Source organism: Atractosteus spatula, chromosome 15 (genome assembly GCF_055471065.1).
Source record: "Atractosteus spatula isolate fAtrSpa1 chromosome 15, fAtrSpa1.hap1, whole genome shotgun sequence".
Lineage (NCBI taxonomy): Eukaryota > Metazoa > Chordata > Actinopteri > Semionotiformes > Lepisosteidae > Atractosteus > Atractosteus spatula.
This window is the reverse complement of record NC_142720.1, coordinates 6051041-6075118: the sequence shown is the minus strand read 5'-3', so window position 1 is coordinate 6075118 and position 24078 is coordinate 6051041. Positions and strand designations below refer to the sequence as shown.

The window sequence follows — 24078 nt, the reverse complement described above, 5'->3', positions numbered from 1 at the left end:
CTTGGCACACTGGTGTTCAGTCCGAGAGCTGTGAACCAAAGTCTTCGGACAGGACTGACTCTGCAGCGACAGCAGCTGATGTGAGGGGCATCACTGTGTCCCTGGAATTGGCCCGTTGTTAGTGCTAAGGGCGTCCTCTCAATCAGGACCTCTTCAAGCTCTGAGTAATAAAAAAACTCTCATCCTGGTCGATTACTTAACCTAAAGTCCAAAAACAAACCAGAAACCGATCATCAATCCCCATGCTTAATACAATTAAGCTTGGATTAAAAAAAAAATGTTAAGAAAACATGAGAACCCTTAAGAGCCGGTGTGGAAAAACATACAACTGTGCCACAAAACACAAGAGATCTTCAAAATAACAAAAAAAACCCCAAACAAATGAGAATATAAAAAACCTCAACAAAAAAAGAACCTACAGGACTGAGTGATGGCTGAGTCGTCTCTCGGATCAAGGCAGGGGCTCACCGACTTTGTCAAGTCACGGCAGCAGGATCATTCCTGCCGCCGATTGAGTTAGGACACCGGGCACACATACGCGTTGTCAGCGATAACGACACATCCCTAAACTGTGTTGAGAACGACACCTTCGCATTACCGCCTCTCCGTCTAAACCGGCCTCTTGGGCATCAAGTCACCGGCGTGTTTCAACCCGTAGCTAACAGCAGGTGTCGCTGTTGCCCCTCCTAATCGGACATGGGATTCCGGTCCCTTTAAAAAGGTGATAGGAGCACAAGCTAGTGCTGTTTCACAGCCAGACCGTCTACAACGGCTTTCCTATATTCCAGAAACTAGGCAATACAATGACAGTCTCGTTAGCAGGGAATTACATTTCAACCTAGACGCATCCCCTACGAGCTTTCTTTAAAGGACGATTCGGTTTAGGCGGGTTCCTGGTCTCGGTTTTAGACAGGATTTAATTAGTACAAGGGGTTGTATAACAACCCCCCCCTCAAATCACCCCGAAAATTGGGGGGTCGTGACTAAAGCACCCAGGAGGAGAAGGGGGGGGGGGCGGTGAAGTTTCTTCAGGCACTATTTTTCTTATCTCATTCCAAGACACGAGCCCGGCGAGCTTCGGCGGAGGTAGATGAGTCTCGTGCGGGTAAATCAGTGCCCCCCGCAGGCTCGGGGAGACGGAGACGGAGAGGGAGGGAGACAGTGAGACGGGTCGGGAGGGAGGGGTGGTGCTTCGGCTCTTCGCGTCCCCGACTGGCAGCTCGCGGCCGTTACTCGGCAGCCGGGAGAGCGAGCAGCGCGTGCTGCTGTACAGGCAGCTCACGGGGAGCCTTGACGCGTACGGGACGTCGCCGCGCGGACCGCTTTCACCGACTAAAAACCGTCGTAATTTTCTAATTAACGGCACAGTTTTTCCAACCGAAAAAAAAAAACCCCAACATCATTCTGTGCCGGGCGTGTTAAAGAGGTAACCGTCCGCTCCTTGTGATTTTTTTTTTTACCCTTTCCTGAAAAAGAGGGCTCAATGAGGATTGTGTTTTTTTTAAATCCGTAAAAGATTTTTTTGGAGGAGTAGGGGGGACATGACCGTACGTAAGAATTTGTATTTCCGTTCAGCCCCGTGTTGAGACGCAGGACTGTAGGGGAATTTTTTTTTCCCTGCTTTTGGTGAAATTGGTGTAAGACCCCCCTCCAGCACAGACCGGGATCTTAACAATATAGCTCGACTCGCACAATCCTGCCTCTCTCGTCACGGACAGCGTGGCTTTCTGGCTCTGGGGGAAACCGTTTCACCTTCCTCCGTCCAAGCCGGATCTTAAGAAATGTTTGGATGTTCATTTTCCCTGATTTCTTTCCTCTCGGAGCGGAGCTCGATGGCACGGTTGCCTTCACTTCTACCGCCCAGAGCCGGAACAGCGCCTAAATAAAGGATATATATTTTTTCCTTCATCGGATGAAACGAGGACGTCCGTCCTAAAATACTACACAACAATCCTTGTGTCATTGTTATTTTCTGTTGCCGTTGTTGTGGGGGGGATCACACACTCCGACATGGAAAGCGAAGTATTCACGCCCTTGCTGGAGCAGTTCATGCGCACGCCGTTGGTGACTTGGGTAAGGTCTTCCCTTTCATAGCCCCATGGCATTTCCCTTGTCGGGCACTTATCCTCTTTTATTTGATTTTATTTTTTAACAATTACCTTTGCTTGCGCGCTGCAGGTCAAAACGTTCGGGCTCCGATCTGGGAAAGACGGCGGGTGCCTTGCGGAGTATATACAGCTAGTGGACGGCATCTATTTAAACGAGATCATGCTCCAGATGTAAGTATCCCCCCCCCCCCAACCTCCCGGGGCTGTGTGGATGTGTGCTCACCGCTACAGCGGGGTATTAAACATGGCAGTTGGCGACGGTGTGCTTCTCCCCTGCATGGCCTGAAACAGGCAGGGATGGTAAACCCCCGGCGCCTAGGAATGCGTGCTGCTGGCTGTAGGCTGTTTTTGAAAGGCAGATGTCGGTACCGAAGGAGGCTGTGAAGCACGGTGGTGCAAACGGGTGTCCTGCGTGCCCCATGTTTCCCGCGGACGCCCGGTGCGATCCGGTTTTCGGCACCGGGATCGGAGCCGGCCGGCGGGCTGTGACTCGGGCGGTCAGGCGAACTGTCATCTGCACGCTAAAGGAAGCGCTGCCCTGTGTGTGTGCGTGTGCATGTGTGTGTGGGATCTCTGGGCTCGTACAGAGGGAGCAGGATGCAATCTGCGTTATGCGGCGCTTCCTGACTCACAATGGCGATTTCTTTTTTACATTTTCGGATGCATTTGGCCGAAGAGGAACTGAGGGGGTGAGCGGGGGGAGTCGCTAAAAGATATTGGCATTTTCGTTGTTTTTGATTCGCCTTGCGTTTTTTGTGGGTTTCAGCTGCCATAAGAGACCGCACATCAATAGGGACACCAGGAGATGTTCGCACACCGAAGGGATTTTAAGATCTATTTCGTACGACCGTGCCTTTGAAGATGATGTCAAGGTGTCTGCTGTTCTCAAGTACAGATGAATGGGGACCTTAGGCTGGGCGAATGAGCGGCCGTTTCACACCACAGACAGTAGACAAGATCAAGCTTGATAGGTCTCCCAGTCCTGGTCTGAGCAAAATGTTGAAAACCTCCTGTACATGAGAATGGTAACAAACAAGAAGGCACTGTTTGACCCGTCTAGCCAGTTCAGTTGTCAGTAGCTAATTGATCCAGAGAATCTCATCCAGCTGAAGAGAGTCAGGATATCGGTCTCAACAACATGACTGGGGAGTTTGTTCCAGACACCTCAAAGCCCTTTGGGTAACAAAGTGCCTCCTGTTTTCTCATTTGTAAATGCACATCCACGCAGTTTGATCGAAACCTGCTTATCAGGAGAGGCCTGAGGTCTGCCAGCACTAGGGCTTAGCAGTGCAGTGGTTTTGAGACCCACCTTAACTGTTGGACTGAACTTGGCCTAAGGCTGCTCTGGCTGCTGGTGGCTCATGGCTGTCTTGTCCTGGAAAGTGTGTTGTTCCTTAGCTAGCAGCCCCAAGCACAGTGTTTACTGGTAGCTTTTGGCTGGTGGGTCCAGTGTTGCGTTACGTTGGTTGTAAGTTGGTTAGAGGACAGGGTGAACCCTGGGTGACCTGTGCCCGTCAGCCGAGGACAGAGCCACGAATCCCAGGGCACCACAGGCAGGATATCAGTGGAAATTGTCTGTTTTGACATTTTGTTGGGATCATGTATGTGTTTCTTTCCTCCAGTAAATGATTGGAATAATTCATTGTTAGGGATTCATTTTTTTTCAGCCAAATCGTTTTTTCTTTCTCGGCTGCAGCCTCTGTAGGACAGTCAGGAAGCCCTGTTTGGCTCGTGGGAGTCTTACTTGGCCCATAATATCTTCCGAAACCTTCTCGTCCTTGGCTGTTTTCCTCATTTTAGCTGAGCAGTACAGTTAAAAAAAAAGACTAAGATAAACATTTTGTTACTTTTGAAGATCATCACTTGCTGGTACTTAATCTGAACAAACTGATCCTTTTTAAATCGTAGTTGCCTCTAAATCAGGTGAGACACTGTACATGCTAATAAATGGGCTGGTATTGTGGTAATAATAATAAGCTTTATTTTATATAGCACCTTTTAAAGGTGGCTTCTCAAAAGCACTTTACAGAACGACAACACCAAAAAAACAAAACACAAGTTATGGACAATATAAAAGCCCAATGAGAGGAGACTGTAGATGGGGGGTACTGAATACGGGAGGAGCAAAGGAGATAGTAACAGAACAGTTAAGTGAAGGCCCTTCTAAAGAAGAAGGTTTTGAGTCTAGATTTGAAACAGTTTAGAGAAAGTGACTGATATGTTGATACATGAAGTTTATTGTGTATTGCGGTATCAACACTGTTCGTTTAGCACCATGGTGAGAGTGTCAGTTTTGTCATCATCAGTCGTGCCCTATAATTGCCTTAAAATCATTAGCTTTGCAAACTAGGACTTCTGGCCTGGTTCTAGTGGGTAAGATCAGGGTCTGATAAAACTGTAAACTAATGCTGACCAGCAGGCTTCAGGAAATCTTAATTTGTACTTCTGTCTTCTACAGCTCAACACTTCTAATTCCTAGAGACAGTCAAGGCTTTGTAATGTGATGACTCAATGGTTGTCTGCTAATTGCTTATTATTGATCATTTTAAAGGGGTTACTGTTCCTTGTTAAGAACGTGACTATAGTGCCAGAATCATCTAAAGCTTGCGCATAGCATTTGTAAGATACCAGAAATTTAAATTCCAGTGTTTTATAATTATTTTCTGCTAAAGGGTCTCCCACGCTTTTTTGCCTTGATCTGCGCCAAATGAGTAAGACTGTGGTTCCATCTTTAACAGAAAGCACAAGTTTAAAAAATATCAACAACCTGAGTACCCTTTTTCATTTTCTGCCTGTTATAATAAAAATATATACCTATAGACTGAGAGCAGCACATTTTGTCTTGCTTTAGTTTTTGAGAAAAATTTCTGTGTGGAGTTAGCCAAAACTCTGGTAGGCATCTCTTCAAACAACATAAGTCTCTGCCTGTCTTTTCTGAGACTGTGATGACATCTGTCGCTGTTAGTCTCTGCAGTGGTTCCTGAGTAAATCATGGTATTCAGTCTACAGCTGAACAACAGAGGATGCCTTGTCAAACTTACTCATGAAGTACTTCTTTGTCCTTTGGAGCCTTAAGTACACATGGGTCATATTTTCACTTGGAACACAGCTTTCCAGTTTAAAGTCTCTGCTGAAGGTCTTTCCAGATGAAGTCTTTATTTCTGAGACCCTGTTTTATTTTCAATTTTTGATTCCCCGAGCCCTAAGTAAATGACCAGTTCACAGTGTCACAGTGTGCTTGAGAAGAGGCGAAAACAAACCACATGAGTGCCTGAATAGCTGGGAATGTACGCTTTGGAAACTGCACAGATTAAGCTGTGTATATTAAACATAATGAAACTGATTTACTGCCGGGTAATTTGTAAAGCAAATTAGTCGTGCACGATAAGGCGCGGCTGCCTTTGTTGTTTTCTTAAACGGCAGTGAGTTATGGTTATTGAGGACGGTAGTTCATGGCGGTACAGGGCGTTTTTTCATTCAGAAATCAATACTGACATTGGGATCGGAGAACCCTGTCTCATGGAGGGTCTTCTGTCCCAGCTTTAGACAAGCTGGGTGATTATCAAGAAAAATGGGTAAAGGATTGATCGTACAAATCAGTTTAGAGCTTAAATGACAGTTCGTTTACAACCAGGGCACTCATCACTGTCAGAAAATTGTGCTGTATGTGTAGCGGGAGGTGCAGAGACTGAGAGTACAAGAGGTATCTGCCTCTTTCATCTTATCCATTCTCCTCCTGCTGTACAGTACGGGGGCAATATTTCAATCCGAACAGCTGAAAGGGGACAGCTAGAGACCTTAAGCAAACCTGTATAATGTACTGTCTGACATCTAATTATCACCCATGTGGTGGAGCGGTAGGGTCGGTCTAGAGGAGCTAGTCATTGAAGCATTCAAGCCTGTCATAGCCCGCAGAAGGGGACAAGAGCTTTTGAGTTTGAAAGATATTTAATGGACCACTGTTCACCCTGCCATGGCGATCTCATGAAGACAGGTCGAAGGACAAGCACAGTGCTGTGTTTTCTGCTTTTGAAAAAGGACGTGTGGGATTCTGTATGTTCTCTGGTCATCTTGGCGTCCTGTCACGCTGTCTGAAACAAGGGAAGCACTACAGCTTGCAGCCTTCCTGGGGATTGGGAAACCCTCTTGGATTAGTTAATGGTTTACACTGAAACATGCACAGATGGCAGGAGATGATGTGGAGAGCTGAGGCTAAGGCATGCTGTGGCCATTAAGCTATCAGATTCCAGTTCTGATAGATGTCGGTCAGTGTGTCAGTCAGGCAGGACTCAGTGGAACTAAATGGTGGAGAGCTGTCGGTTTGCAGAAGGAGGGTCTTTATTCAGCAGATTGTTGTGAGAGCCCTTAATACCGGGACTTTATTGCTAGTTTTTGTGCTTTGGTTTGAAATGTTGTCAGAACTTACTTCCCATTAATTCTGACACCCCCCCCAAATAGAGAACTTTTTGTCATCTTAATTTTTGCTGATGTGCATTAAATAGTCAACCCTATTATGTCCAGCATATTGTAAGCTATTTATTATAATTATGTGACAGTTTTAAAGCACATATTTAAGTTAGATTAGGTCTGTTTTTTTATGTGGACTTGATTAAACAATTAACAGTATAAAATGTTTCCTTCTAATATTTACCATGTTGAAATGTTTGTATTCCTTTCAAGTTCCACTGTATGAATTTTAAAACTTCATTGTATGAAGGTTTATGTAATGTGGATGAATTATTAATTGATGTTCTCAGCTGTTGTACAGTATAGTTTATTCCATCTCCATTATAAATACCTCCTTCGTTACCTGTGAAGTCATGCAGCAGAATGTGACCTCCATCCATCTGATTTGTATGCTGTTATTCATCAGTCTCACTCAAATATTAATTTCAAAACAGCCAAAAGGATTGCTGTACAGTCCTGGCTAAAATTTGGCAGAGCAATTAATCCATTGGTTGTTTTTTTTTTGGCAACTTCTTGGCCTAAATATTGTCTTCCATTTGCTTACATTTTTATTTTAGTGTTTTACAGAGCCCAGTGCCAACATAAATGCACAATTTCTTTAAAAAATGTTTCTATGTTTTTAAGCTCCATGTCAAAATTCCTTGAATTCTTGGAGAGTTCCTTGTGTGTGCTTGTCAGAATCCTTGTTGGTGATCATTATCTGGGCAGATGAAAGGCCTCAGAGTCCAACAGGAGGTTAACGGGCCTCTATACTGTGCTATAGCTACAGGACTCCAGTGAAGCCTTTTCCTTAATTATGTATATTTTACCTTTGTATCCTATTTTAGGTAATTTGTGATTAAATTAGCACTTGCTTGGGTTTTAGTTGCTGTGCTTTGTTTTCAGACATTGCCTGTGAGATCTTGTCAGTCGCCTGCTCTTGAGAGCACGTGTTGCTGATGACCCTGAATGTGATGAACCATGCTAGCCATGTCATTTTTACATACATGCTTTGCCCCTGTGGTACAGCACTGTTGTATTCTGTAGCTGAAGTTTTTGCAGCCAGTATGTTGTAAACAAAAGAAACAACCAATAACCCTCGTCTCAACATTTTCAGCATGCTGTTGAGGCAAATACTTTGTTTAGCTGGTGCTAAATTAAACTACATGAAACAAAATGTTTAAGTGGCTTGTAGAACACGAGAGTGAAGGTATTAAGACTTTTAAAACCCTCCTCTTGGGATACAACGGCTTTGACTCCTGCCATTTTTCATTTGACAGGGCTGAACATTTACACTAAGCTATTAAGTTTCTTTTATTTACGTTTTATTCTGGGGGATATCACTCTTCTTGTTTATGACTGTAGAGCCAGAATATCGGATCTCTTCTACAGTATGCACGCTGGTACTGTGGTTGCCTTCTCTGTTCTGTTTTGCTGTTCCAGCAGAGCGCCATTCGCACAGCAGGCCTTATGTCTCATTTAGCTATGGCACGTGCAGGAGGAGAGGATCCGTTACATTTGGGTTGCTCTGACTCCCCTGGGAGCCTTGTCTCTTCACTTGTGACTGTCCAGCAACAGTTGCATTGTAAGAGACTGCCCGGTCAGAATCCAGTGTCCAGTGTAATTGTGCTCTCAGGACTAGCACGTGTATCTGGTTTGCACTGGTGTAATTGATTGATTTTTTTTTTGAGTTGCATATCCAGTGCCATTATTTGATTCTTTTTTTTTATCTACACTGGACTGATTTCTCTAGCGACATATTTGGATTGTTCTGTGCTCACAATCCCCTGTCTCACACAATAGCCATCTTTTAGTTCAACTGAAATTGATGCAACTTGTCATAAGTAGGTTACTCATAAATGTAAAAATGCTCTAGGCTGTGTTTTACTGCTGTGCTGCCTATTGACTTCTCCACAGATTCAGCCTTTTTTGCTGGGCTATTTTGTCAGTGAAGCATTTTCATTTTCCACCTTACAAAGGGTCCTATTCAGCTGCACAGGGCTTTAATGCTCATTGATATCCGTTGAAAAACGAGCACCGTGCAAGGTTTAAGGTTTACATTTATTGGATTGTGACCTCATATCGAGGAGATATTCTAATTAGCATTCATAGATAACTCTTTCTTTTAACTAACTGTCTTCATCGGTGGGGGGGTTCATTTTATTCTCTGGTATTTAATTAAATTTAATTACAATGATCCCCTGCTGTGCATCTTCAATAAAGGCAGTGATTTGCGATTCACGTGACTGTATCTATTCAAACTGCAGGGAAAAAAGACCCTTGTTCCTGATTTGCAAGACTATAAAAAGATAGTTTTTGGTGGGGGCAGAGCAGTGAGAGAAAAAGGTTTTCAGTCATAGGGTGACATAAATGTGTTACAAGTTAACTTGCTGGAGTATTAAAGAGTGTGGAGCAAGTCAGAGGCCCTGATTAAGTCAAAACTGCAGGCCTCTTGCAAAGCTTTGAATTACAACCCACAGACTTGATGGAGAGTTTCCGATTGTGGGGAGAGGGAAGAAGCCAGTCTCAGACAAAGCACCCCAGATTTGCAAACTGCTGTGGAACTCGTCAAGGCTTGGGACAGAGCTGGAAAATTGTGCTATTGTGCTGGAAAATGATCATCATTTAGCTTCTTCTGCTTTATTTTTTGTTATTTACATTAAACACTAAATTGTACAATAAATTGTATAATTTGGAAAGTCTAGTGTAGCACAGTAGGCCATACAGTATGCCAGTAAGAAGCTCTTTATTGCATACACTCCTAAGTTTTACAGATGTGAGGAGGTGTTTTTTGGTACCTTTGAGAGAGGTCTGTGCCTAAATCACATAAGAGCATCTGAGAACTGATCTAAACATTTACTGTATACACTCAAGCAGGGAGGAGAGACTGGTTCAGTAAGAGTTCATGACAGAATAACTGAAACTTTAAAGCAATAACAGGACGGTGATATTAAAATATGCCAGATACAGATAGGAGTCCTTCGTGGCTTCAAAGATAACCTTGTTTAAAATGTAACACAGATGCTCTTCCAATACAGCTTTCACAATAGCTGTGATGCTGGCCTATTTGGTTTTTCCAAAGAAACAAAAAGCACTATGCTGGATCAATAGAAATGAGTGGCCATGCGGTCCAAAATATCCTGGTTCACCACGAAAATGTGCTCTGCTACTCCCACTCCCACAGCTTTGCTGTTCAAAACATTCCCTTCGCCCTGAACAGAAACGTTGGCTCACCAGATTTGCTCCAGTACAAAATTAGGTCAGAGCCTATAACTTAACACAGCCATCTGTCCATGCCCTGTGTCTTTTAATCAGACTTTTTATGTGTCTTTATCTAGGAGTATTTTGAGGGCAGTGGTATTAAAACTGTCAGAGTAATAGATTTTCAATCCCTCCAAAAATGTGGTTTTCATTACTTCTCAGCTCAGACCTCGGATAACAAACATCAAATGTACCTTGAATTTGTCAGCTTGTGCATCGTTGTATTGTTCAAAACAACATTTTTTAAAGAGTAAATATTTATCCTGCATAAATACATGTAACATGATTTTGTTATCCATGTATATTTTCTTAATTTCGCATTTTTATTTAATTTGTAATCTTAACTAAAAAAAGGAATATCAATGGGTTTTTAGTATCAATGGGTTTTCACCCGGTTCAGAACAAAATGTACTGGTTTGTTCCACAGCAGAAACAAGATGAGCCTTCTGGAAACACTTTTTACATTTGGATTGCATAAGTGACACCATGTTTCAAGTGTGGAGTTCCATTTGGAAATGGGATAGCTGTTCAGCAAAAGTGCTGTAAGTGTGCTGTTACAACAGCTACAGCTCCTTGGTGTAAGTCTGGCTTTAACATGGTTTTTAGGCCATAATGGGAGATGACAAAATGAGCTAACTCTGTTCATTAACCTTCCTGGCATGTGTTCTGTCATTTAGAGACCCATCTGAAGGTATCTGTAATGATTATGGATTCATTATGATCCGAGCTTAATTGAAATTGGACATAATGACTTGCATAAATTAAAATAAATCTCTTTCTCTTTTCAGTTGTTTTCCTGATCTCATTTCCTTTTACTGTAACTCATGTCTGTCTTTTCTTTTGTGTCCTCAAAATGTTGATGTAAAGGCCATGCTTGTTTTAACATTGCTTACAGGTGAAGGTAAAATGTTGTCAAAGTGTTATTTGCACAGAAAGATCCTATGGAAGTTTCCTTATTCCCCTATTTTAAATAAAAAAGCCTTGATTTTTTTTTCATCTCTGTTCAACAACTGTAGTGAAATTATATTGTGTTAATACTGACCATCTTTCTTCTTTCAGAAATCTTAATGCTTCTGTTCAAAGAACAAACAAGAAAGTGAACAACGATACGACTCTCAGGATACAAAATTTGTCGATACTAGTGCGCCAGATCAAATCGTACTACCAGGTGAGTGGATGATTAATTCCCAGTTTAACTCATCAGTATTGAAGCCCTGGTTTACTGGGCGTGGCACTAAGGATTTATTACTATAATAGGCTGATGTTTTTGATGTTCAAAAGCGACTTGCAGAGGTTGCAATTATCCATTTTTGTCATGCAGACCATGGGTTTATAGACCTGGGTTTACTCTAGGGACTTTGGCTCAGTGGTACAGCAGCAACATCTGCACCTGGGATTTGAGCCCACAGTGCTCCAGTCGCGAGTCCAGAGACCAAACCACTTCCAGGGTTCATTCTTCAATGCGTCCATTTGATATTTTCAGTGGGTATTATTTGCTTTTAAAATTCTATTTTCTGAACATATGCGTTTCTTTTTGTCTATCATCAAGGTTTTCAGATGCTGGAGTATGAAATTCAAGGCCAAGAGCTTTGTTGTTGGTGGAGAGAGAACTGCTTTTTCTATACACACGCATGCACCCACAGATGTTTGTGGCTTATGTGATGTGGAAATGATAACTCTATCCAAATGTGAGGTTTTAAGAGAATGAGTAATATATGTGTAGCGGAGCTTAGTTCCATCGCTGATATACTGTACAAGCAAAGAAGTCTGCTTGCACACTAAGGAGAAGTGCTTGGTGGGTGGTCATGCAAAACATTTTAGAAGTGGTGTATTTCCCTCTCGTAGTCATGCTTGAAGTCTTCTGTTTACACATAAGACGGTTGTCCCCAGGATCAAGATGTGAGGAGACAAATGAGGTCTGTTTTTAGCCAGTGGATCTGGTCTCCCCTTGTTCTTGCTTCTGGTTTTCATTTGAGGTTCAGTAATGCAAGATTTGCATGATTTGCAATATAAAAAACAAAGACATTTGGGGGAAATTAAAATCTGCTTGCTTTTTGCTCCTTTCTGTTCAGTACCAGGAATCTTTACAGGCTATGGCAGAGATTAAATTATTTCACAGTTTGTTTGCTGCAGTCTACACTAAATAATGCAACTAAATTTCAACTACATGCTGAATTACTATAAAAAAGCTCTAAAAGCCCACTATGATTGATTTATTATAAATGACAACACCTCATTTTGCCACTGGACTGCTGTGATTGTGGCACTTTGTTCTTAAATAATGCTTTTGTTTGCTTGACTTTAATTTGGTATTATAAATATAATTATCACTGATTGAAATAGGGGATGTCAACCCATTTCATTATGTAAGTGGTCGCAAGCCACAGTTGACCATTTTCAATTTGCTGGAGTAATAGAAGTCTTTCACCTGATGTGGGACAGCATTGTGCGCGTGACCTGGGCAGCTCTCGAACAGATTGCATCCTGTCTGTTCTGGGGTGTTGCGGAGGACAGAGATAAAGTGAGGGCCGCGCTGTGAAAGCATGCTGCTATAGCTTTAAAACCCCCTGGGGTGGTGATCAGGTTGCATGAACATCTGGCCATCAGCCGGTACCAGTGGCATCCTGTCCCACAGCGGCAGTCACGTTTGACTGTCCTTCTGCTACCGCTGTGGCGCCCTGCTAAATGTGTGGGGGGGCTGGACCACGAGTGTGCACAGGAGTGCTCTCGGCTCCAAGAACAGCGTTTCACAGGGCTTTCGAGTTCAGATTTTTATGTGACAAAATTAGTCCTGAATGGCACCACGGGCATATAACATGCTGTATACCATGTATCTCTGTACCACACATTGTGAACAACTCCTATAAAAACCCTCTTAAATATATTCTTTTGTGAACCAATGTTATATGTCAATTTCTCTGTTTGTTTTAAAAGGTATTCATCGTGTTGTAGCCACGGTGATTATGATTTAAGCCTTTCACATGGTAAATATGTGTTCTTTCACAACCCTAAAAGATCTGGTCATCTTTTTCACTTTAATGTGATGTGTATAAATTAATGTACTGTTTCTGAGCATGGAAGTGCATGTTAAATCCCCAGACCTTCTCCTGATGGTCTGTATAAAAGCCTGGCAGCCTGTCCTGCTGTGTGGTGATCGTCTGTGGCTCCCTCTTGCACCCTGTCCCCTCTGCAGCAGCTGGTCCTCCAGTAACTTTCCACCTTTGCCAAAATTGAATGTTCATTTCCAGAGCAGGTCAAAAAAACATTTGTAATTCTTGTTGTCTTTTGGAAGACTCTGAATTGGTCTGGATTTTAAAATTTGTCTGTGTTTCAGGTTTCTGATTCTTATCTACATTTATGGGGGGTGTTATGCGAGATGATTTACATGCTGAAGTTAAATAAGGTATTTTGTGTACATCCAAACGTTTATGCAAAACTGAATAAATATTGTGTCTGAAGTGCTGCCATTGCTTTGTTTCACATAACTATATCTTTTACTGTACAAGGCTTCACATGAGATTTTAAGATGCTCTGTACTTTTGTAATCTGTTTCATAAAAATATGATTTTCATCATGACAAAATATGAGACTTATAAAGTTTTAACATGAGCCATTTATATATTGCTTTCTTATAGGTGTGTTTCCTTGATTGAATAGATGTTCTTTCAGATTGTGGGAGTATCATTAAATGTATCAGAAACAGTTTCACTCAATCATAGGAGCTTCAGAATGTGTTCTGCAATGGCTTATAAGACAAAACGCATAGATATGAAACAAGATGAAGTGTTTTGTACTCTTGGCGCAGGTTTAAGTGTCTATATCCTGTTCTCTCTGGTTATGTGTTTCTCATGGTCTTTCTAAAATGGTGCTTAGAATGTAGGATGGCCAGTTAACATCTGTGAGAGAGATGTCTCTTTTTGATGTCTGTGGTTAGTGTGTGCAGCGTGCAAATGTGAACTTTTTAAATTATATATTTGGGATTTTAAGAATTTCAGTCATGATAATTTAGGAGGATGTTTGCATCAGGAAATTGCATTTTTTCTCTTCAACTCTGGGTGCTGGCAAAGATAATTGGGCCTTTGTGCATGTCATTTAACACTCTGAATAATAACTATGACCCATGCATGATTCAGCTTGCTGGAAATAGCCTACTGAGAAGCACAGCTGATTCATGCAAAGGAAAGGAAAAGGAACAAGAGAATATTAATGACTTGTTTGAGCAGGTAAAAGGGTTTAAAATAGTAAAAAAGTCAAAACTAGATGGAGTGTTCTTCTGCTTTTTAATCTTTTACTTCTCAAAAACTTGCAGTCATGATATTGGATTTAAAGAGTCTTCTGGCAGTTAACCCCAGCAGATTATTAGGAAATGCACTGTTGCTCACTAGGCGCATCGAGGGAGTTAAAAAGGCTGATTCTTTGTAGCCCAGTCAGCTGGACAGGAAACACTGCCCACCCCGGGATCCATCTCATAAACCACCTCCAGGCCACAGTCAGTTGAATCCAATTTTAATTCTTAATGCCACGCTTTTCTTTTCATCATGGCAGGCATTATTCAAAACACTTTCCGCAATGCTAGAGTTTTCACAGATGATTTGTAATAGCAGAACTAATCTGATCGTTTTAACAAGCAACTAGGAAATCAGTCACATGGATCATGATCTCTTGATGTAATTCAGCAAAGTGAGTGTCTCTTTTTCACCGCTCTCCCTGCTTTCTGAATATTTGCTGTCTGCCTTGGTGCGCGTGTTGTCAAAGCTTGATGGCAAAACATGATACCTAGTGACATCAAACTCCGATGTTTTGGAAATATTAAGAAATTGTAGATCCACTGCTGTTCTTAGGACAATCAGTCAGGCTCACTGCAGTATGAAATTGTTTAATCTAGTTGTAGATTTAAAAGTTCTCTGTGTGGAAGTTAGCTAGTCTAAAAATATTAGGGCCCTGTGAAGGTTCACTTTAAATATACCTCTGAAAGCAATATTGACTTTTTAAAGACACTTCATTGTAGTTGGGTGAGAATGGGTTGCCCACACATACCCTCCATTTGAACATCATAGTCACCTCTACAAGAATGTTAATAGTTGGGTAAGGGCTCAGAGATGGAACGAGCTGTGCTCCTATGCTGCCTGTCTGCTTTGATCTCTGAGCAATCTTTGGGCTGCTTGGTCTGCTGTTTTTCTGCATCTGCACCTATTGTTGTTTCTGTGTCAGTGCTCTGGAGATTGCTACCAAAAACAGACTGATATCCCAGGTTATCCTGTGATCTCTGCTCCTCCCTCACTGGGAAGAAATTATCCAAAATTAAGATTTTTTTTGGAGAGGAAAAGCTCCGAGGCATTAAATCCAGAGCTGATAGTATTGTTCTAAAGATGCATGCATTGGTAATTGAGCACATTAAAGCACTTGAGTGTGTCTAAGATAGACTAGCTGATTTTGGAAATGTAATGTTATGTCACTTTTTGCCAAATGGGTCTTTAAGCAGTCAAGGTTATCTTCAAGGAGATCTGTTTGATCCTGGACAATGAATGGTGTTTGAGAGACAGGAGACCACACACAATACACTGATACTAGGCAGGGAAAAAGGCTACCCCAGTGAACTAGACCTGCTAACTAAATCCAAGTCTCTATTCAAGTCTCACCGGACAGTAAAATTAACATACTGTTTTCTGTTAATGGGGTCATGTTCCTTAGATTAAAAAAGAGTCTTATTGATTAATTTTCGAACCAGAACCACTCAACTTATATTTTTATATTTTTGCAGCTTCTCCCATAAAGCAGCTTGACAGATGATTCGTGGCACTTGACTTGGAGATCTCTCTTAAGAATCTTTAAATTGAAAAAAGCTGAAGCGTGTGGGCTGGCACGGTGCTAGATATCTTCCTGTGCAGCTCTGGCATGGCAGATAAGGGATATGAAGATAGATTTAAAAATAGAGGCCAAGAGCTTCTTTTCTGCTCTAAAGAAGGAAGCTTGAAAAAAATCAGTGTAGGCAAGCGACTCTTATTTTATTATTTGCCTGAGGTCAATAATGCAAACACTCTGTATTATCATGAGCCAGTATTTGTGTAAAGCACAAAGAGCACTTGTTGTTCAAAAGGACATCTCGCAGGTCATTGTGTCCCATTTCCTAACAGTGTTTATGGACTAATTGCACGCGTGTTGCCCTTTGTTTTGAGTCCGGTAACCCTGCGCCAGGCCTAAGTGAGCAGTTATTATTGTGACACTGACGGCTTGCTTGTTACTTCAGGATTGGGTTTGGACTGTCGAAGGGTAGCACACAGTGTTCTGTCCAGGCTGCTAGTAGGTATGAGAGGGTGGTCTGGCGGTCTTGCCGTCTCGGCAGCTGTGTTCCTCTGGGGTGAGAGAGGCCTCCAGTGACCCCCCAGACAGCCAAGCAAACACTGTAGGAGATCAGCTGAATCGGAAAGAAAATATTTCAGCGCAAGCTGTTTCACCAGAGCAGATCTTGATTTCTTCCATATTGTTCCAAGGCAGCTGTTAAGAGAATAATTGTCCCCTCAATGACTGATGGGGAAATATGTACTGCCGTCAGCCATGGCTTGACTGGAGTTGTGGCAGTTGTTTTCTTCTGTTTGTGACGTGTTCCCAAATCCTGGGATTTGTTGTTTTATTTCAAATGGCTGGCCTTTGCAAAGTAAGATACAGTGCAGTATAACTGATGACAGTTTCTTAATTTCAGCCTAAATTGTGAATCTCGGAAATGTTGGAATATTGTGGAAGTTTTGGAGCAAACCAAGACAGGCTCAGTTGCAGTCTAGACTGCAAGTGAGACACGGCAGATATTTTCTGCTTCAGATAACTAGAGGTTTTGGAAAAACAGAACCACAAGAAGTATGCTGTTTTAAATGTTAACCCACACAGTATTGGAAATGTGGTAAGGCATTTTGCAAAGGAAAAATTGCAGCTGGCATTTCACTGTGGCAGATGAGCCGGGAGTTCTGCGACATGAACCAAAAGATCCACTTACTGCCCAGTTTTTTTCTTTTAGTTGTTCAATCAGATAATGTGCATTTTCACAGGTTCCCTACTTTCATTTCATATCGAATTATGAAATAACTTAATTTTACACTGAAGCTGACAGAAATAATCTTGGGACAGAAAGATCTGGTGTGCAGGGAAGTCTAAAAGCTACTAAAATGAAAAAATATTTCTTTACAGTTTCCAAACTGTTTTTTCTAGCCTTAAAGTTAGTCTTAGCATTTATTCAACAAATCTTGAGGAATAGGGTCAGGGTAAAGAAAAATATGTTTTGGAAATATTAATGCTGTGTAACACACTCGTCCCTTGAGATGGTAGCAAAAAGTAATGTCTTTGAAATCACAAGTAGATTTCAGTCCTGATCTGAGGTTCATGCCGTGCAGACTGTGCAGAGGGAAAGCTAATCCCTCATGTCCTCATACTGGTAATATATTGGTACTGATTTATTAAGGACTATAATCTTCCTTAGTAATTAAGAATCAGGGTTAGATCTTACAAACGAGAGCCTCTGTTTTCTGTTTTCATGCCCTGACTATTTGTAATAACCGCTTACTTCCCTGTTGCCTCCAGTATCTGTGAGGTTTAATTTGTCAGCATGCTCACTATGGCTGTTGTATACTTGATATTTTCTCATCCACGTCAAGGAGGAAGTTGTTTGAAATATAAGGTTCGCTGTTTTGAATAGTGAATTAAACAAGCAGTCTGTTCTGGGTTGGTGTCAGGTCTCACGAGTTTGAACTGTGAATTGTAGTGTTGTTTAACAGGGTACAAAATGAACTCAAATGCACATTTGCATCATCTATTCTCAATGTATTATCCTTTTATTAAAAGGGCAGATATCGCCATCTTAGATTCTTTTAAAAGAGCTGAATGAAAACAGGCCACGCTGCATGGAAACTCTTAGGTAACTGGAGGTTTTTATTTGGACTGCATAAACTGGTGAACAGTAGCTCATTCTCGGAGAGAAATAGGTCTGGTCTCAAAGGAATTAGGGCTAGTTTCCTGAAATGGGCAAACTTGTGACTCAAAATTTGAGCTTTCTGTGTTTTTTGAGCACAAGTTAACAGGCTGAACTACTTTGAGATCTATTTAAGCTTAAAATTGTCCTATCCCTCCCCACCACTGTAGCAGCTATGATTACTTTTCTAATTTAGTATGTTTTTGTAAGTAAAGTGTACTGTACTATAGGCTGAAGGATGCAGCTTCCTCTGGGTTGAATTATTAAAAAGCATGTTTGTTCTGGAGATCAGAGATTTGCTTTGGAAATTACATGAATGTACTATAGTCTGCAAGCACAGTGACTTTCAGTTGTCTGTTGAGTTCAGAAGTACAGAAATGTACTTTTTCGTACAAAACTGGCCTTTGTTTGAGATAGGCCACTTGGAAGTTTTGGCAGAAACTGTTTCTTATTGAGCAGCTTTGTACAGTAACCTTGTGAAAAGCCCCTGCAATGCCAGTGGCCTTGAAAATTATCTTTGCTGGGTGATTTCCAACACCCATTGCGCTTTGTGTGTGCAGTCACAGAAAAGCTGTTTTTCCAAACTTTGCAGAATAGGAATGATATGTGAAAATATCAATACTATAATAACTGAGTGAATATCATAAACATTTATGAGTTATGCAGTGTGTCTGCATACAACGTGGTATGCAAGGCCAGGCTATCTACAGTACATGGCGGGCATGGTGGTACATGGTGGGCATCTTTGGCAGATGAAGGGAAACTGGAGCGCCCCACGAAAACACAGATGTGGGAAGAACATGGAAACCTCAGACACTGGGTACCCCAGAGGCTCGGAAACTGAGCCTCAGCATCCAAGAGCTGTAAGGCAGCATTGCTGTCTCTCACACTAGCATGCTGCACTGAGCTACAGAAGAAGTTGTTCTCAGCTCGCGTTCTGAAGGAGGATGAACTGCTTTAATTTGATGCATTGCTCACATGCATCTGATTCACATTGTGCTGCAGACACATCTGTGATTTGTGTTGCATGTGCACAATTTTCATGGATGTTCTCTGTGCTTGATCAGACACTACATTTTGTCCTCCTATTTTGCCTTTGCTTTCTCTTGCTAGTTGATGATTTTTTTTCCCCTGACTTCTGTCTGTACCAATTGAATAATTTTTTCTGTTTAACTGCTTTGAGACCCTGGTCCCCTCTGTATGGCTATATTAATTTTGCTTTTATACAGTGTACTTCACAAGTCATATGAAATTCCTCACAGCTCATCACAATTCACAAACAAAGGTGGCTTGAGAGGACCTTGTTTATTCTGTATCTTTTCTAATAATTGCAATACCTTATTGGATCTGCAGGTTTCTGTCTTTTCTGATGTAAAATCGTCCTCGCTTCCAGTATACTATAACCCTCCAAGTGACTGAAAGCCACAAGCACTGCTGTCCTGCTAGTGGCCTTTCTGCTGAAGGAGCATAATTACTTTAGGAAGTCAAGGCACATTGAAAGACGCACAAGATTTTATCTGGCAAATTACAGTTCCTGGTTTCACTCATTAAAAGCATTTAAACAATTATAAAACGCTTCATTTTCAGGAAGTATTTTAGGACACATAGAACTAAAAAGGAAAGGAACAAGCTCTGGCTTGTGTTCCCAGCTAATTAGAATACAATGGCTTGAACAGCGGTAAAGAGACATGTTACTTTTAGTGTAATAATACTGGAACTGGAAGATTAATTTTCCTCAATGTGGATTCTTGTAGTATAAAGTCACAGGGAGTTTTGCAAGGTTTGGTATAATAATTTGAGGTAGTCTCTGGACTTTGTCTGTAATGTAGACCTGTAGGCTGCCTCAAGCAGTAGCCTGCATGTCCTTTACAAATGCCTCACTGCCATTCCTTGTTATTCCTATTGTAACTCTGTGTCATAAAGCCTCTTGCGTTCAATGGCCAAAGTGGATATCAGTCTTTCTACTGTGACCTGATTTTAAAAAAGCAGCAGACTTCAGTTGTGAACAGACTTAAATCCTGTGACATCTTCTGCCTTATTTGCAGATGGAACTACCAGCAACTACCAGAAAGTTTAAGAACTTGCATATAAGCCACTTACAAGCCTTTAGTTCCCTTTACTGTTTCACATTTCTTGACTTTGCAGATTCAATGGATGCATTAGTCTTGATTAGGAAAGTAAAATTTCCTCATCAATCTAGTCAGTATTTGTCTGATCAACTGCTTAGCTGTTTTCATCTTCTCTGTCTTGCAGCATGCAGTACAGAGCTAAGCTGCTGCACAGTTTTTGTTCCTGGCTTTTACAGATTTTCTTCACTTGACGTAAATCGGTAATGGAGGAATGGGGATTGACCTGCAGTCTGTTTCCCCTCTTGCACAGCTGCTCGTTATCTCTCAGTAGTGCCACAGCGTGGCTCCTGTGTCGACCTGTGTTGGGTTCATGTTGGAAAGATTTTTTGGGGGGGAGATAGGACTGGTTTGTTTTCACGACCATTTAAAATAAGAAAGACGAAATTCATTCCTTACAGCATTTTTGCATCCAGGACCTTTGTAAACCTCTTTGCCCTCTGTACTTGCTTTAGGTCAGTGAATACTGATCTGACTGTGTCAGAGCCCTGGCCGTTAAATGCAGAGCAACAGTCCTGGTTACTAATTAGCTTTTCAGATCCCGTGTTCGGGGAAGTGCAGGAGGAGGTCTTGGGCCTCTGATGAGGCGAGCTGTCGTTGCCCCGAGAATCCAGGGCTTGTGAAGTGATCGGGCTCGGAGACAGATGTGGAGAGGCTGGGAGGTGGTGGGGCAGGTTACAGGCATATGGTTTCACCCTTCGCCCTGAAGGAGTGTGTAAGAGAGCCGCAGCAGTGTGAGGCTCATGTAGGCCTGGATTGGCTGGAGTGAACTTCTGCAGCAGGAGCAGCCTGAGGCCCCAGGCTGTCCCCACTCTGAGTGCGGGGAAGAAGATGGATAGCAGCAGAGAACAAAGGGAAGGGGAGCTAATTACTGCAGTGACTCCCACTGGACAGTTATGAAACCTTTTAGGAAAGTCAGCCATACTTAAAAGTATAAAAAATGTTACAGGTCTCAATATGCTTTTCATTAATAGATCCAGACTAATTGACTATCACGACTAAGTGAATAGTCTATAGACTATTCTAGACGCATTTACTGTGTGTAGTGTAAATATTACATGATGCTTTTGGCTGGAACTGTTCACATTCATTCTAAATCCGTATTACATGCTTTCTCCAAAGGAACAATGAATGTTATAGCAGGAAATTAACATGTATATGTAAAATTGATTTTAAATCTGGGATAATAACCTCAATTTTAGTGTTGTAGGATTTTTTAATCATATTATTTATTGTATATTTGGTGAAGAAGAGAAATGAATCTTTTTTTAATATTCACCTAAAAGGGATGGATTATTTTGGTGCTTTGTACCAGCAAATACTGTCATTTTTGACAATGGAGCACATACAGAAACAGATCCCTGTTCCATTCCTTTTCCCATTTACATTTTTATTGGTCCCTTATGATAATTGGACCATGTTTCAGCAAAATAGTTCTTTTTTACAAAAAATGTAATTTTGTTCATCGCAGATAGGCGTGAAAGACTTGAAGAAGAAGGAGACTGATCTAGCCCTTGGCCTTGACAAGCCAGGCAGGGATGAATAAGCCTAGTGACGTCTCCATGGCAACCTTTCCTGGCTCTGCGGAATGAGTCGACTGTAATTCAGGCGTTCAGGAGTTTACAAGGCAGTGCTCGTCATTGTATATCCCCCCAGAGGGCCTTCACAATCTCCTCCTTTCACAGAAGAGCAGGGAACCGGGTGTGGCGATACGGGCCACAGGTAAACTGGACCCTGCACTGCAGCAGCAAGGTTGTGAAGTTTTAGGGACTTAAAAAGGTACGACGAAAAAAAACAAAAAACCTGCACATATGTCTTATGTTCCCTCCAAAATCATTATACTAACCCCAAGTTCAGAGTTTCACTCTACACATGTTCTTTATCAAGCAAATATTTTGATGTTGAGTTAAGGAAAATAATTCCTTAGAGCTGCTTTCTCCTTTAAAGTTATAAAGGTTCTCGTACTATGACAGACACCAGGCTTACAGCGCTGTGTTTAACTTTTATGCACTAAACACTGAGTGCTATAAGTGACACCTTGGTAGCTTGTCATAAAATGGGGACTCCCGGCTTCCTGCTTCTTCACTGTTTTTCTAGACTGAAATGTGACCTGTTCTTGGGGCACGGTTTTCGTTCTCTCAGCTGAGGAAAACGCCAGCGTTATTCATGATTAGACACCCATATTGGCTACAGACAAAAAGTCAGGATGTTTATAGAACTACTGGAAAGTTGGTAGTGCTGTAAATGTTTTTCATCTTAATGAAATGAAGTGGTCTATCTAGATCTTTGTATTTAGATCTTTGGATATCTCACTGTGAAGCACGTGTAGAAAGTACTCCATAGCTAACGTACCGTACATCCTGTTCGAATGGTGAAAGCTCCAGCACGTGCTGAATTTGCATTTTCCATTTACTTTCAGCAAGTGTTTTCATTAAGATGCATGAGTGATGAATTGAAGTCAAGAAAAAGCACTTGGGGTTTTATTGTTGACAGTGGAAAAATGTGAGAAGATGTTCTGTTCTGACATGTAGCTTTCTGTCAGAGAGGAACATGACTCTGGCATTGTTCCTTTCTCCCAGTGCAGCCATGTATTATGCATAAGGAATATGCAGTAATCGCACGTCATGCTAATGTTAACACTACATAATCCTGCATTTGCTTCATCCTGCTGTGTGTTGAACTTTGCATTTCCACACTGTAATCTGTGTTCATGACTGTGGGTGTTAAGAGTAACAAATGAACCACTTGGGTGAAGTGAACATTTTTAATCACAATAAGCAAAACACAAGTGATGTTGATTTGCTGAACATTTTATCTTGCGATTACTGTGGTTGGGATATGTACCTGTTCTTTTTCCCTATTGTGTGCTTGAAATCAGTTCATTTGTTTTTATTAGGTTAAGTGCAACAAAATGAACGCATCCATTATCCTCTCAGCTGTTGAATGCACTACACAAAGCTATTGCAGCTGCTTTCCCTCAACCTGCCTGCAAAAAACATAAACCAACTTCTACAGTAGAGCAGCTCAGGAAGGTGGAAGTTGCTTAGTCTTAAAGAAAGCGTGAAATTGTAATGCAGTTGGCCTAAATGTGGAAGTTGGCTTTACAAACACATGGCTTTTTGGAGACAGGTGGTGAAAATGAGTAGTGGGAGGGTGATGAACGCACAATAGAAAGAGTTTTGTATCTGTTATATTGTTGGCCCAGCATGAATTTTCTTAAGAAAATGGACACACAATAACACCATTTTCAGACCTTGTAACTAAGTCCATTGTGGGCTATAAATAATATTGACAAAAATGTGGTTAAAAAATTATTTTCACGATGAAAAGGAAAAAGAGTGAAATACATGCAAAGTCGAGCCTTTTTTTGGTTACTAACTTGTCTTTTTTTTCCAGGCTGCAAAATACTGCATCTCCCTATTCTAGCATTTATTCTGTATATACTTACAGTACAGTGCCTTGGAAAAGTGAAATTACAAAGTGATGCATGCATATTTATTAAAGTTAATATATATTCCAGATCTGAGTGCTCAAACTGAAAACTAATGTAAGATTACAGTAAAAGTCAGCATATCAAATGTGGAAGAGATTATAAATGGATTTTTATTGTGATTTATACACGGATTCCTATACTAGCAATCTGCTGTGAATAGATCACTTGGAAAAGGATCTTAAAGGTTAAATCTCCAAAAGAGTCTTCAAGCATGTACATCCTGTGCTCTAGTGTTTCTGAGTAAGAGGACTGACTTTCATCAATGGTATTTAGTGCTCCCAGAGAGTCATCAAAGTCCATTTTTGGATATATTGTACTGAACAGTACAACAACTTCCGGTGTCTTGTATCTTTTCCCTGAAATCCTGCAATATTCCAGGCTGCTTGTGCTTAACAGGGACTGATCTATTAACCCTTATTGAAATGGCTGTGGTGTTTCTTCTCTAGACCTCAGTTCAGTCTAAGGTCTGTATAAGTTTGGCTCTGTGAGTTAAGTGGTACAATTCTAGTTGGCACCAACCCTGAGAAACGGGCTTATACTCAAGATATCCTTCTGCACTCCACATGCTTTGCCTTATCACAAAAAGGAGTAAATAGCTGATGACAGGTGAAGAGGTTAGAGGGACAACTGCCAAAATGTTAATTGGCATGCTGTACTCTGCCTTATTCAGCTACAGTCCAAGCTAAT

General features: G+C 41.5%; 1 protein-coding gene across 4 annotated transcripts in view; it reads left to right on the top strand.

Moving 5' to 3' along the window:
- The first annotated feature begins 1223 nt into the window (after positions 1-1223).
- Positions 1224-24078, top strand: part of ccdc88ab (coiled-coil and HOOK domain protein 88ab) — a 71733-nt gene continuing 48878 nt past the window's right edge. For all 4 annotated transcript variants that reach the window (XM_088934417.1, XM_088934418.1, XM_088934416.1 and 1 more), the window contains exons 1-3: positions 1224-2073; positions 2179-2279; positions 10875-10983. In XM_088934417.1, the coding sequence (XP_088790543.1) occupies positions 2011-2073; positions 2179-2279; positions 10875-10983 (273 nt within the window). In that variant the 5' untranslated portion in view covers positions 1224-2010. The remainder of the gene's footprint in view (positions 2074-2178; positions 2280-10874; positions 10984-24078) is intronic.